General features: G+C 34.9%; 1 protein-coding gene across 1 annotated transcript in view; it reads left to right on the plus strand.

Annotated features, from left to right (window-relative positions):
• LOC136847558 (tudor domain-containing protein 3-like) overlaps positions 1 to 5,899 on the plus strand; it is a 75,340-nt gene extending 69,441 nt beyond the window's left edge. The window contains 1 exon segment of the mRNA XM_067119282.1: positions 4,436 to 5,899. Within this exon segment, the coding sequence (XP_066975383.1) occupies positions 4,436 to 4,504 (69 nt within the window). The 3' untranslated portion in view covers positions 4,505 to 5,899.
• The last annotated feature ends 10,910 nt before the right edge of the window (positions 5,900 to 16,809 follow it).

Genomic DNA, 16,809 nt, shown 5'->3' on the forward strand with positions numbered 1-16,809 from the left:
AAGATACATTTTTTCCAACAAATGATGGTTTTTTTGGAACCAAACCCCATCGTAAGTAGGATAATACCTGTATATGCATTTTTAGTCTTTTTTATATTTGAACTATCAAAATAGGCAGTTCTAAGTGTTTTTAGAAGTGTTCTAAGTATTCACTGGTTCTAGCTATTCGGCGGAGGGGGTACGCTTCCCTTGCGAATACAGGGTTTACTGTAGGCCAGTATCAGTAGACTAACCAATTACTGCACAATTAATTCTTGGAGTACTGTAATCTTCCATTTTACAAAACCCATTTTACAGTTTTACATGCTGCTTTTGAAGTTTTCATGGATTTTGTGGTACTTCATTTATGAGTTCTATATGAGAGTGTATTTAATTTGTTACATGGTTTTACACATGAGAGGTGTCGCCTCAACTTGAAGGACAGCTTGGAGGTCTGCTCCTTCCAGTATGTAATGAAAACCACTAGGCAGCTAAGATTCATATAACCTACAAGATAAGGTACCCCAGGGACAACCTGCATACCTTGTAGTGTAGCACAGTTCCATATCAAGTACTCTGTAGCTTATCATAATTGGTATTTTGTGATTATCAGTCAGTTTTAAATAATTTATTTACCCATCATTCAAATTCAGAGATATATATCCAAACTGAATTGCATCTAAAAAATACAGTACGGCATTTGTATGTACTTGTACAGGTTGACCATCACTAATCCAGCTTCACTGGGACCTGCAGGGTGTGAGATTAGAAATTTAGCCAGATTACAGAGTGATTAAGTTAGGATACGCTTGACCCAACAGTTAACCCTCTTATACTACCTCTAAAATACCCTGTAAATCAGTACAAGTTGGTTAATAAGGAAAAAAGAAACATTAAATGAGATACAAGTGAAATTTTAATGAAGCACGGGCAAAACATATGGTACATGTAATTCTGACGACTTACACAAGAAAGTTCATTACTTCCACTTCCAAAGTGAAGAGCTGGAATTTGCAGTTAAGCACATTTACATTTCTCTAGATGAAGGCCTGTCAGGATTCCCATGTTCTTCATCTTGGAATTTTTTTTATGTATTTTACACCATTCTCATATGTGTACTGCATTTTCTCATTTTTTATTTTTACAACACAGAAGATAACGCAATTGTGTGCATTGGGTATGTACAAATGAGCAAACTCATTTGCTGGCATTGAGAACATGCTACAACTTGTTTTGGTTTGTGTTGTTACTCTTATGATTTTTGAAAATTTATAATTTTTACAAGCAAGAAGATAAACATATTTGTGTGCTGGGGGTATGTACGAATGCACAAACTCATTCACTGGCATTGGAGAACTTGCTACAGCTTGTTTTGGTTCATTTTGTTACCCTTATGATTGTTTTAAATTTATATTTTAAGCTTTTCCCATTTATGTTTTTGCTACTGTATTTTATTTATTTTTTTTTATAACCTAAAAGATAAGCGCAATCTTGTGCGTAGGGTATGTATCAACATGCAAACTCATTCTCTGCCATTGGAGAACTTCTTACAGCTTGTTTTGTTTCTTTTTGTGCTTATGGTTTTCTTATATATGTTTCATGCTGTTCTCATTTATTTTTACCACATTTTCTCATTTTTGACAGCCCAAAAGATAAACGCAATCGTGTGCGTAGGTTATGTACGTATGCACACAAGTAGTGCCAACAATCGGTAGTGGCCTTGGTGCAGTGACCCAGGAAATTTTAAATTGTGCTAGCCAAAATTAGTGCCAGATTAGTGATTGAACCGGATTAACGATTTCTGGATTAGTGATGACGACCTGTACCTACTTATGCTTAAAAATATGTAAAATACTGTACTGTACTATACAATCCCTGTACGGTATAAAAAAAAGGATAAACATTGATTCTTTTTAAACATAAGTAATCCCAAATTCTTCATAAAAAATTTTGACAGCATGTGAGAAAGAAAGAGAGAGAGAGAGAGAGAAAGTACAAGTGCATATTGTTTAATGACATGATGCACAAGGAAAGCATTGGTCATGTGTGTGCATGAATTTGATCACTATCCACCCTCATGGGCACAGTCAGGAAAGCATTGGTCAACATGAGGACATACATTCATTTATCACCAACCCTCACAGGCACAAATGGGAAAGCCACAGGTGCTTGTGCATTCGTTCTTTCACGTCTGATAGCTCTAGCGTACTTAGTGAGTTATTTATTAAGAACACAAGGTTATCTGCTTGTGAGCTCTTGGTCCACCATCCGACATCCCTATTGTACTTAATAGATTTCTCTGATAAGTATAAAAAAATTTTTTTGTATTGGACTCGGGCAAGTCTATTAAGTACGGTAATGAAACCCACTAAGTTGAGGTTGGATAAGTTCAGGTGCCACATTTATTTATGTAGAATTGACTGGAGGCTATGGACATATCCTTCATTGATATTTGTTAAGTATGTGAATAAATTATTAATTCTGTTTTATTTTATTCAGAATAGCCTTATCAAAAAGGAACAGTAGTAACACCTCAGCTTCTCGGACTTCTGTAGTTATTAAGAACATTATTATGATTTTTTTGCTAGAATACCGTTTTAAATGTGAAACATTTTTTTTTAGCTAAATCTCTAAAATTGAGTGTTAAGTGTATAGTGCAGGTTAGCTGAGGCTAGGAACTATGTGAAATTACTGTGAGCTATAAGATATCTTGGAAATATGCAAGTGCATACTATATTTGTTACTTATCAGAGGTCATTTGATAAATTGGGGGAAGGGGAATCTCCCTCCATAAGGACTTCAGGTATCAAGGCCCTATCTGGGGTTACGTCCCTTCTTTGTTTGTTACTGGCACTAGGACCAGCTTGAGAGTCACTGGACCCCTGTTGCGCAGAATATCTATCCAGAGACATTTGTTTCTGGCATCTCTTTAAGATTTTCCTAAATTGGAACACGCATTGTCATTAAACATGTTGCAGACATGGCTCGCAGCAGCTTTTTTAGGGTGATATTTCTCCACAAAACTTTACAACTCACTCCACTTTGCATACGCGTCCTTAATCACTGAGGAAGGCTCCTCCTCCTCCTCCTCCTCCTAAATTAGCACCTCCGAAACACTATCTCTTGCTAGCTGTTTTTCATTGATCCACACCTAGAACAACTTCTCAACTTCTTCAATTATTTGCGATCTCTGTTTCATTAGCACATTTACCCCTTTCACAACATCAGCTTCCTTGATTTGTTTTTTTCACCAGGATGGAACCAACTGTTGATATGGACTTCCCAAACATCCTGGCGAGATCGGCCATGTGTATGCCACTTTCAAACTTTGCTACGAGTTGTTTCTTGAATTCAATCGTTTCTCTTCTTCTCTATCAAAGGGCTGGCACTCTGAACTTTCTTTGGCCCCATGGTGGCTTATTTAGCAGTCACATTCAATCAAAAAGCACAAAAAACAATGGATTATTACAAAACATTTCAGATGAACACTCAGGGTGATGCTCACTCAACGAGAAGCAAAGGCAGACTGGGTCACGAATGCTTGGGATGCTTTGTGGGGCATGCAGTCAGGCAGACAAGTTTGGGATGGAGCATTTTCAACTGTACCATAACCAAGCTGATGTATAATAACTGGAACAAAATCTAGACAAAAAAAGTCAACGAAAACCGAATAGTACAAAAACTAGGGCATATGAAAACCAAGGTTTGACTGTACATAGATCTCAATCGCGGTTACTTGTAAGTTAGTACACCATTCTGAGTAACCTGAGAAAACAAGGTATGATTATTGTAAGGATAGTGAGGAGTTGCCAGATACCACCTACTGCCAGTTGCCTGTTTGTTCCAAACAATAAAGAAGCAGTCACATATTTTTTGTATTGACTATACATGTATACTGCCTTGATAAGATAAGGAATAGCAGGTGGCTCATAGTTCATTACCCTTCATCATCTTTCATTTCACCTTGAAGTATCTTGACATCATTGGGTAGCCCTGGTGTTACAGACATGTGAATGGATAGTTTGAATAGCTTCCTTCTAGGTTATGTAAGTTGTACTAAAAATCAAGGTGAGAACCATGTTTATAGCCTAAGTAAATTCAGGTACCAGTTACCAAGTAGGTGGGATCTCCATCACATGGGAGTTAATGCTGAATATTCTCAGGAATAATTGCCATCTGATAGGTGAGTTGTGTCCATGAACACAAAATACCTAACATGTTTACTCGATGCTCCCTTTTTGATGAACATACCTCTCTTGGCCAGAGACATAGCAAAGAAAAAGGGGGTTTGACTGCTAGAAGAAGATATTTAAATTCATCTCTAACTATCACTTCATTCAATTTTATATGTATATTTGGTTTGATGTACGCATTTGACCAGTCATAGTGTCATTGTCAAACACAGCAGGCTTGTATCTGTAAAACATATACTGTACTGTTGCTTTTTTTATTGCAGGTACTTTGGAGTTCCACCGTGGTGGAGGAAGAAGGGGTGGGCGAGGGGCTTACAATTAGCAATTACTGAAGCTTGGTGGTTAGAAAAAAGAATTACTAGAGATACCAGCAATAATGTGTTATTAGGCAAAATGTGTGAAGGGGGAAAATATTGTTGACACAATTTAGTATGGGTGTACTTTGTGGAGACTATGTTGAAAGTGTTAAGTGTCCTATACAACAGATTAAGGTTTTCATTGTTAAAACAGCAGACAAGATTGTCAGTTGTACAGTGATTAGATATATCATTCTTCAGGATTTCGTTGAATACAATTTGTCCTAAATATTTCTCTCCACAAGTTACATCACTACTTCTGTTGGTTTTTTTAACATATGCTGACACTTCTTGTACTTCCTGTGAACATGCCAATATTTCTCTGGTCCATGACTGCCAAATCATCTTCCATTACATTATCAACCTACATGTTTTCTTCTGACAAATTTTACAGTAAAATTGTACTTTTTGTTTATATGCTGTATAGTGACCAGTTACTTGAAAACAGTTGTGTGTTCATGAAATGTTCATAGCAGAATTATTTATAATGTGAAGTACAGTATCGTTTTTATAATCTGGCATAAGTTAATCACTGGGCTTCACTTTGTTTATTGGAAATATTAATGTAAGTTTATATTTATTTGCATTAAGGGAACCTTTATGCTGTATGTAAATTATGTTTAATAGTTTGATTAAGGAGTGTAGTGACATTATTTTAACATGAATTTCTTCTGTAGTGATCCACATTTTATTTTATATTAATGTGGATTTTGTGTAAATTTGCAAAAATTTTATTAAGGACAGTATGAAAATAATTTTTCATAATTGAGCATCAACATGCAATAGAAGGTATGAGTAATTATATCAGCCAGTTCATTACTATCAAGGTAAGCTGATATAATCATTCTTGTTTCACATTGTTTATAATATAAATTTCAAAATATTGGTAATAATTATTAATGTGAAGGACTTAAAAGGAATTAAAAAAAAAATCCTCCAAACCTGTAAGGTTGGTCTTTTGTTACTTTAATTTTTGTTCTGTTAGGATCAGATGACTCTTGGTTGATAACTATTTTTATAATACCCGTTCAGACCAGATCCGTGCATACTACAGAGGGAAAATCTGCCATCCGTTCAGGGTTAATTTTACATAGCCTAATGACAAAATGTTGACCTCACTCGGCAGTTTTGTATTTTAATAACTTGTTTGCCTTATATTCTCTGCAGTTTAAGCTATTTTTCAGCTTTACTAATGCCAAAAAAAAGTTGAAAAGTTCTTTGTAAAGGAGAGTGAGTGTGATTATTAATAAAAAAAAAAAAAAATGCATCCATATGTTTTTCTTTTTCTAGCAGTAGGACTATTCATAACTTTGTTGATTATAATGTACATGCAGTGTTTATAGTATTTTTCGCATTAAATTATTTGTTAGCCTTCTTTGGTCTTATTATAAACCTATCTTGTATTATTGTTAGGGATTTGGTCTTTTGCTCTTAGTCCTAAAGGGTTTGAAATTACCAAATTGCTCACATATGTTTCATTGATTTCATAAATCAAGCTGATACACTTTACCATTAGGCTCATGTTCTTACAAACTTTTGGTAGGAACATCAATACCCTTGACAATGGTGTGCTAGCAAAAATAATAAAGTAGTGCTTACTGAAATGTAAACGTTGCTGAATGGCCTTCCTGTCTCCAGTGCAGGCCTTATGGCTCGAACTTCATAGTCATTCATTCATTCTTGAAGAAAAACTGGACATTGTTTGGCAAACAACAAAGACCAACCATTAGTAGAGCCAAGGTATAAAGTGTTACCCAATCCGTTGTGTCTGTGGCCCTTAAAAGAAGGATTTTGTTCTTGCAGCTGATCAGACACTATCATCTTGGCTAAGAAGAGGATGATTATGAGATATGGGATATAGATGAGGTGGAGGCTGTTGTTCATCTGAATCTAGGATATGAATATGAGACATGCCAGCATATCTACCCCTGTAATAATGATGGTTTTTTTTTTTTTTCGACAAGAAGAGTGTGGGGACCAGATTGCAAAAGTACATTTAATATGAGAGCTTTAAAAAGCAGGCCAGTGTTCACTTTGAAACAACATCAGGAAAAGTTGGAAGTGCTAGTGAGAAGGCTGCCAAGCTGTCCTTGGAGATTCTGTAGTACTAGTATAAGACAGGCACCTATTGGAAGATGTCTGACAAGAAGTTTATTGCCTAAGAAGGGGAAGCTACATTAGGATTAAAGGATGCTTCAAGTCGTACTAAGCCCATAGAGGATCCATCTTAGAATAGTGATATGGTGTCTTGCCTGTTACACCATCTTTCTCATTCACTGCAAGCACCTCTGGTGTTGCTGGCAAATTTCGGTTAATTCCAGAGCTATCGTGTGATTATCTTCCTTTCTCTTTTTTATCTTATGCTTCCAAAATCCTTTGTATCAGACTTATCGAAAATCAAGTTCCCGCATGTGTAAAGTCCCCGCTCAACACGTTCTATGTGGAGAACATCCCGTTTTCTGCGGTGCCTTTCCATGATCTAAGGTCGAGCGTAATATATATTTATCATCATAATTGCAAACTGTGTATATGTTGTCTTTCTAAGCAATAATGTATTATGTACAAGTAACAAGTTATTTATTTCGCATGTCAGGCATTATCAATACGTTCTCTGTATGAACCTGTCCTGTTTTTTAAGGAACTAGTTTGACCTCAGGTCACCTGTAAATCTTTGTACCCGTGGTCTCTGCGAACTACGCAGACGTCCGCATCCTGCTTTATAAGCAGCAAGTTTTCATCAATAAATCAGCAGTACTTGTCTCCTTGCTCATTATTTCACACTTCTCTCACACATGCATTATTATTGTTGTCTTATGCAACACTATTTTATTGCTATAGGTCTAGCTCCACCTGGGATTGCAGATATATATATATATATATATATATATATATATATATATATATATATATATATATATATATATATATATATATATATATATATATATATATATATATATATATATATATATATATATATATATATATTTTACATATGTATACAGTATATATATATATATATATATATATATATATATATATATATATATATATATATATATATATATATATATATATATATATATATATATATATATATATATATATATATATATATATATATATATATATATATATATATATATATATATATATATATATATATATATATATATATATACTGTATATATATATATATATTATAATGACATTTATTTATATATTTACTGTATACATATATAATATATATACTATATATATACATATATATATATATATATATATATATATATATATATATATATAATATATATATATATATATATATATATATATATATATATATATATATATATATCTATATAGTATAGTATGTATGTTTTCTGTAAAATTAATATGTCTTCTATAATTTTGATATATTCTCTCTTGTATTTGTCATGTGCTGTGTGTTGAGATATCAGGTCTCAGATCTTAAAGGTTAGTTGACTGTGTGATTTTAGAGATAAGATACATTTTCCTGTTGGGCTCTTGTGTTTGCACAGCTGAATGTTTGTTCAGGTGCCAAGTATGTGACCGTGGTATTTGTCCCTTTATGCGAGAGAGGCCCCAAACCACTTAAGCTGTCAACTAAAAGGGAGATGAGATAACAGGTTTGGATAATAGTGGCTGGTCTAAAAGTTTGTTGTTTGTACAAGTGTTAAGACAGGAAATCCACTATTAACTAAAGAGATGTGGCATGACAGGTTTAGCTAAGCTGCTTAATCCAGAGGCCTTTTCTGTTTGAACAAGTGTGAATACAGGAAGTCCCCTCTCCATTTGAAAGGATGTATGCTGACAGGCCCAGATAGCTCTATTTTGAGACAGAGAATGATTCCCTGATTATTTTCCCTCCTCCAGGAGGGAAAAAACCCTGTTTATTCCTTTTTTTCCCAGGGAAGATTCCTAGAGTGACCCACTTCCAAAAAATGCCAAACTGGCAACATAGGTTTATTCTCATAGTAGAGTTCTGGGAAACTGATCAGTCCAGACAGATATTCTGTAGAGTTTGGTTAGGTTTTGTCTCTCTCTCTCTTATCCCTCTCTTCCTTCAGATGAGAGTAAAATTTACAATATAGCAGATTTGGTGTGGTCACTATTAAAGTGTGTGTCTTTCTGAGGTCTTAGTACAAGAAAGTGTAAAATATGTGTAACGGTGCCTTGGATAAAAAGTGTGTTTCAGCTGCAGCAAGAGTTTTGTAAAAGTGTTCAGAAACTTGTATAAGGTAAAGTGGTTTTTTTTTACTTATTTTTACCATGGTAAGAAATAGAAACTTTAAAGAGATTTTGCCTTAGTGAAATTGTTGGTGATAAACCTTTTGTGCATTTTTTGTATGTTCTTGTTTTTGCATTTTTTTTGTGTTCTTGTGTTTACAATTTCATAGTTTTACCCAAACTTTTGTGTTGATGATTTAACATTTATTTACTTAGCATTTTACACATTTTTTGATACTTTAACATTGCATACTTCATTTGATTTTCATTTGTTAAAGATTTCTTTTTCATATCTTGAGGAGTAATCTTAATAGTTTGAATTTTGCTTAGTTAACATAATTTCCTGATAAATTAAAGTTTTGTGAATTAATCCTGTTTAAGAATTAATTAAATCTTGTGTTGTTTTCAAGTAATGGTAAAATTTTTCGGATTGTGAATTCTAATTGTAACTTTTGAAGTTAGAAATAAATTTTGGTATTTAAAGTTTTAAAAACACAGTGTTTCGTTTTTGACCAACAGTGAATAGGGTTATTTGTGTGTGCATAAGGCAAAGTGATAGACATGTTTTGTTCTCCTCCAATTATTTGAAGTGAATGAAAACCAGGCAAACAATTATAGTTGTTTGATGGAATGATGCCCTTTTTTACCTAGTGTATCTCAATACCTCACACGTAACTTGATAAACCTAGTTTGATATGTCAAGTAATAAGCAAGTTTTAAGAGATCACTGTTACCTTTAGAGTGTTCAGTCATAATTTTATTGTTATGAGGGTTCAGGTATCTGGCTGAAGTGAGGTAAATTTTTTAGATTTTGTGACTAGTTGTGTAATAACCAGGTACTTGGTACACTTTGTGACAATATATATACAAAATATATATATAAAAATATATATATATATATATATATATATATATATATATATATATATATATATATATATATATATATATATATAATAACACACAATCACGTGTGGAATGGAAGTAAATTTCTGACTCACATCAGGCTTGGTTGGCAGCAGTCTTGTCTTTTAATTGAAAGACCTGGGTTGATCCTGATGTGAATCAGAAATTATATATATATATATATATATATATATATATATATATATATATATATATATATATATATATATATATATATATATATATATATATATATATATATATATATTGTGTATAATTTACACCTTGCAGTGGTCCATCAGTTTCCATCAGTATTTCCATCTTTCTTGAAAAATCAAGAAAGATTTGCCCATTCTTTTTGGTCTTCCCAGTTAGCTGGTCAGCTTCTCTTAATTTTTTACAATCTTCTGTTTTGATGTACAGAACCTCTGGGACAATCTTTTGAAAGTAGGAACATAACTCAATGCTATGGATAGACTACATTGTAATAATAAAACTGGCCTAGCTACCAACACAGGGAAAAACTATCGGGTCAGGTTTGTTTATTCCTACCATACCAAGGGGTCCCAGTGTTTGGCCTGTGTCCTAAATCCCATATTCTGTTCCATTCTTATATAAAGGGCTCTGTGTCTTTGCTAAGTGCTTTGTTATAGTGCAGAAATCAGTGTGATGCACCTTTTAAACCTAGGCCTATGCTTCAGGTTTGGACTCGTATCTGTTCTATCGAGAGGTTAATTGCTTGCCTTTTTTACAGTTATTTTTGATACTGGGATCAAGAGGTTTTCATTTGAGTAACATCACTTCTTTAAAGTTTGTGAAATCAAGAGAATTAGTCATATTTCTCCTTTATCTCTCTAAGCTATGAAGTCTCTGCTTCCGAAAAAATTCCTATTTACGAAATTGTTTGTAAATTGTTTGTCTTTTGGTCAAAGAGGAACCTTCCCATATAGTTTGATTTTGCTTTTAGATTTAAGAGGATTGATCGACCTTGATCTGCTTATTGCTGGTGGTAGTGTTTATATATATATATATATATATATATATATATATATATATATATATATATATATATATATATATATATATATATATATATACAGGCAGTCCCCTGGTTCTGACGTTCGAGGTTTCTGACACTTTTCAAATATATTCATCAGAAATTATTTCCCGGTTTATGATGCGTGTTCCAGGGTTACAACGCTCATGATGCAATAGCAACGGAACCCCTGTCGTAAACCAGGGACTGCCTTATGTTTTATATATATATATATATATATATATATAATTATATAAAATTACATATATATATATATATATATATATATATATATATATATATATATATATATATATATATATATATATATATATATATATATAGTAGCTGACCAGCCCAGTACTGCTCAGGAAAACTCTGAATAACAACCTATAAACTATCTCTTTCTCTCTTCAACTCTCAGCCTTTCCCTCTTTCTCCTCCCAACACCCCTCTACTCTCTCACCTCCTCTCCCATTCCTGTTAAGATAGTTGCTTCAATTACATTGCCCAGCATTTTTGACATTTTATATTTCACCTCTTCTCAACCCCCATTCCTATCAGTGCTGAACTTGGACTTATAGGGCAACGGGAGTGTCACTATTCATCACAGCGACCTCGAAAGCTGTGGATTAGACACTAATACCTGTTGTTTTTTATTATTTTTACATGTCATCCCCTTCCCAGCCCTTCTCGTCCCCTTACCTATCGGTGCTGAACTCGGACTTATAGGGCATTGAGAGTGTCATTATTCATCTCAGCGACCTCAAAAACTATGGATTAGATACTAATATCTGTCATTTTCGGTTATTTTTATGTCACCTCCTTCCCACCCCCCTTCCTATTGGGGCTGAACTTGGAGTTAAAGGACATTGGGAGTGTCATTATTCATCTCAGCGACCTCAAAAACTATGGATTAGACAATAACAGTTATTTTCACATGTCACCCCCTTCCCACCCCTTCTCAACCCCCTTTTCTATCAGGGCTGAACTTGCACTTGAAGGACATCAGTAGTATTACTATTCATCTCAGTGACCTCGAAAACTATGGATTAGACATTAATATCTGCATTTTTTGGTTATTTCTACATCTCATCCCCTTCCCACGCCCACCCCTTTTTGTGCCAGTGATGTCTTACCCGACAGTATTCTTTCCCGATAAGTCATATGTACGCCAAGCTTGGTTGAAAACACTTATAGTGCCGAGCAACTTGATCCTGCAACACTGGTTAATACGCTTATGTTACTAGGTTACGCACTTTACTTATAAACACAGGTCTCACTGAAGTAAATCACACTAAGAAAAGAAAATAAAATAGTGAGAGAAAATAATAAGGTACATGACTGACTTCAAGAACCTTAATTCAGGTACATTACCTTCTTTAGGAGATGGGCGTTTCCTCGTCTAAAGGCGCCAGCAATGGAGGGTGATAATGAACGGGGTCACCACCAAAATAGCTCAGGATTCTAGACCAGCCACATGGGAAAGCAAGGGGTCAGCTCGAAGGGAGCAAGAGGACTGCACGTGTCCTGGGTAGGTCGTCCAATGTCTCTGAGCTTGATCTGCCCACCCGGTGCCCTTTTGTAACTTCAGAGGATTAAGATAGCGCTCCATCCAGGTGGCGTTGCCTTCGCTGGTACTCCATTTTCTACAGAGGGCTTGCACGTGGCATTTGGCGGGCATGCTGCCTTGTGAGATCACACATGCCCAGGTGTCATGGCGCCAACATGCTTTCTCTCGTGAGTCACTCCTGCAATGGCAAGGATTAATCTCTGTAGGACCGTTCCTGAACTTAAGGTCTCAGGCAAATCACTCAGACAAAAGGAAGGTTAAAGCTTACCCAAGGGATGGGTGAGAGAGAAATAAAAAAGGGGCAGATTATTCACCCACAGCTCCTTTATTTATTATGGATTCACAAGACGTTAAAATAGTTACTCTTATGCTGTATTTTACTGTAATTGTGATAGGGTTGGCGAGGAAGAGGTTTCCCTCGTTGCATATACAGTATATGTATGTATATAAATTAGAGTGTGTGTGCATGTTTTGTGTCAGCCTGCCTGCACAACTCTTATTTGCGTACGCTGCTTTGTAGGTTGGAATTGTATGCCAACATGCTCAAATCTTTTGGATTATGGTAATAATAACATCGCATTTACAAAATCAATTTACTTTATTTTATATCCATGTTCAAGAACGAGATATCCTGAAAGGGCTTTTGTAATTTACATGAGGTAACGAAACTCAACGGGAAAAATTTTCACTGAGGATATTCGAAAGTACCTCAATACCAAGCATGCCCCGAAATTAACACTGTTTCAAATTCAAGTAGCGTTTTATTCAATTACATTGCCACTAATCACTGCTCAATTAAAACAAACTTACTGACGTCATCCGAAGCCAAAAATGATCTGCTGACTGCAGATATTAAAGTTGGACATACGCTCTTTTCACATTTTTCCTTTGGAAATCAGTCATCTTCAGATTACGAGTTTCGGCTATATGGGACAACAAAAGCATGAACAGAAATCCAAAGCTTTGGAGCAGAGGGCGAATGAACCCACCCCGAACTTGTAATTTTATCATTGGATTGGTCTATTTTTGTCTTTTCAGTTCGGGTTTTCTCCCCTGCTGTTGCATTAACAGGTGTATATATATCCCGTCGGGGATTAGTGCCGTCAGTGCACCTTATGCAGTGCACTGTAGGCATTACTTAAGGTTCTTTGCAGCGTCTCTTTGGCCCGTAGCTGCAAGCCCTTTCATCTCTATACCTCGGTTCATATTCTCTTTCTTCTACCTGACTTTCCACACTCCTAACGATTGTTTCATAGTGCAACTGCGAGGTCTTCCGCCTGTTATACAGCTATGCTCAAATATGAGGCGACATGATTCTTTTTGTATAGTCCAAAATCTCAGATTCAACGTAACGTTGCCAAGTAGTGTTAAACAGTATTTTTTCATTTCCAATGTCATACATGTCGATAAGTTTGCGAATCCACAGCTAGTACTATTTTCCCTATGGTTATAAAAAATATGATCCCTTTTATCTGTTGGTATAATTCGTAACCTGTACGATTTTAACTGATTTTTTTTATATTGTTTAGCTGAAAGCACTGTGTGATAAGGTTAGCGGTGCCGTCAATGACAGTGCTCTTAACATGCTCCTCGGGCTGGGCAATGTAACTGCCTCTGCAGCATTATAACAGTAGACCTAATAAGCTCAACAGTCATAACAACATTTTCAAAATAGGAATATGAATTACTACAAGTTCTCTTTGAATGCTGAAGTTTTAGGCTGTGTTCAAGCTTCCTGTATGTTGCAAAGTGATTTATAGGTCTAAAAAAATGATCTAAGCCTTCTGAGGTGTAATCTTTGTTACTAAAGAATTTATTTGTAGAGATTACCGGTTTTTTGAAGAATAAAAGATGATGATTTTATTTATATGGAGAAGATGGCTATTAATCGAAATATCTATTATTATTATTATTATTATTATTATTATTATTATTATTATTATTATTATTATTATTATTATTATTATTATTATTAATAATAATATCAAGGCCTATGGAGCTCTTGTTTCTTAACTGGCTTAAAATATTATTTTCTGAAAAGTCCTTCTGTTCGCTTTTGGTGTATAATTCATTCATAAGGTAACTTGGAGTGCATGAACGTGTACATAACTTCATATGCTTTCTGGCCAGAAATTGTTAATAAAGAGATGTGAATACTAATTGTAATGTATTTATAGTAAGAAAAAATCTAACACACCTAGGCCTAGGAACAAAATCTTGGCTTTAACAAAAGAATAATTGATTAGGCGAATATTTGCTAGTAAGCCATAACTTTTGAAAGTGGTTAAGAAATATAACAAATCATTTTATTTTTATGAAAATCCAAATATTCCTCTAACAAATATAAAATAAATTGTTTCAAGATAATGTCACTGTTGCTACTCGTTGTAGACCTATGTTACACCAGGTGGTTCATGTTGCACCGCCACTTATGGTTGCGTCACACACGCTCTGCTCACCCGTTGATATCGGTGGATGCATTCTACTTTTGTATTTACTTACTTACATTTTTTCAGCGTTGAGGCATAAAAACAATCAAATAGGACTGTTTCAAATTTTATGGTTGCATTGGAAGCAACATTAATGTTATGACAAATTTTTTCGTTTTTGTATTTAACACTGAATTGAGGTTTGATGATGACTTTTTTGTCAAATGCATCGGCGATGATTGAACTAAAGTTTTGAAAATGTTTCGTAACTGTTTTTCTGAAATTTGGCCACACATGATATTTTCGTATAGTTTTGAAATATATGTCAGATTTCACTCTTATGAAACATATTATGGCCTTATTGTATGCAATAATTGTGTTTTCGCATTGAAACAATAGATAAATATGAGTATGTTAGTTGCCAGTTCGTGAATTTGAACGAAATCCTGTGCAGTTATGTCGTATCACTTAAGAGCATAACTGTACCTATCAAACCTATATACCGTCATTCAGAGCTAAATGACCTTATAGGTCACAGCGCTTGGCCTTTGTCCTCAATTCAATATTCTATTCTGTATTTTATAAAGTCATAAACATACTGTTGCAATGTTTTGTAAGCCTTCGTAGGGTGCCCTCCCTCTGTCTGAGGGATGAATTCCTGCAAGCCTAAGACTTTATTGATTAGCCGATCACGTACTGCGTCTCGCTCATGACATGATTCTCGTTACAAAGGTAACTGTACCCGACGATTCTGATTATTTTGACGGTGCTTTATTTTCTCTTCAGGAGAAGAAATGTATTAGGTGATGCTGCTTAAAGCTGTAGTAGACATTATTCGCCTCTTATGTCTGTCTACTGAGATGAAAATAATATTATCGGTGCCACAACTAAATATTGGTTTAAGTCACTAATCTTAGAGTATATTTCTCCCGTCCGGAAATCCTGTGGTCTTCATATTTTCCAGAAGGTTGATACAAATGCTAGTCTCGTTTTCATGATTTGGACCAATGCCGGAGGATATCTCTCTCGACTGTCCTCCGTAAGCTTTATACAGTCATGACGCTCCTTTTAGCGTCTTTATTGCTTACTCCTCAAGAACTAGTACGGGCTACTCGCTTTGCAGAGTATAAGCGTTCACATTCTTTTGTGTTGCCCAGTACCGGGAATATTTCATTCCCTTCTCTCTCTCTCTCTCTCTCTCTCTCTCTCTCTCTCTCTCTCTCTCTCTCTCTCTCTCTCTCTCTCTCTATATATATATATATATATATATATATATATATATATATATCACACATTACCACAGGTGAAAAATAAGAAACAGGGTGTAGGTCCTGACCGGTTTCGACTTTATTTCAAGCCATTGACGAAGGACTGATATGTGTGTGTGTGTGTGTGTGTGTGTGTGTGAGACTGAAATGTGGAAATGATTAAACCGGTTGACTCTTGAGATTGATTGGTTGTATATATACCAATCTCGAGAGTCAACCGGTAAAGTAATTTCTTAATTCCAATCATTTTCAGATGTGGAATTCTCCGCTTTCTTCTGTGTTCTTAGATGAGGTAACTTGTTAAAAAAAAGACCCCTGTGCATCGGCAACAGTTTTCTCCTCGGCCTTTACTAATTAATTTTTTTTTTTATCTTACAGTCATATGACAACAGGGCACGTAAAGAATTGTTTTTTGTACACTTTTCTTTTGAAGTTTCACGGCCTGTCATTATACTTGACTTGTGATATTTGTTTATTTTTCTTTTATTACTTGATAATAGTTTTTTTCAACCCATAGTCATATATAAAAATGGCATCTCAAGAATACTTTTGTTTCAACAAAGAATTCTTGCCCTCATGGCTCGCTCATTTCAATGCATTGCTTGTAACGGAGGTACTACCCCCTCCATTGTCAATAACGGCAGTGAGTGGTTAGCATGCCACTGGTTACCTGACTTGGCGTTAGGGAAAGCTGCTTTCGGTGAGCCCCGAGTTATGCATAGTACAGTAGCCGGTACCCTTTCAGCCTGATGCTATGATTACTTGTGATCTTGAATGTCGTGTTTTTTCTTCTTATGTAATACGTGGCCTGAAGGCAA

The sequence above is a fragment of the Macrobrachium rosenbergii genome, chromosome 17, assembly GCF_040412425.1.
Source record: "Macrobrachium rosenbergii isolate ZJJX-2024 chromosome 17, ASM4041242v1, whole genome shotgun sequence".
NCBI classification, from domain to species: Eukaryota; Metazoa; Arthropoda; class Malacostraca; order Decapoda; family Palaemonidae; genus Macrobrachium; species Macrobrachium rosenbergii.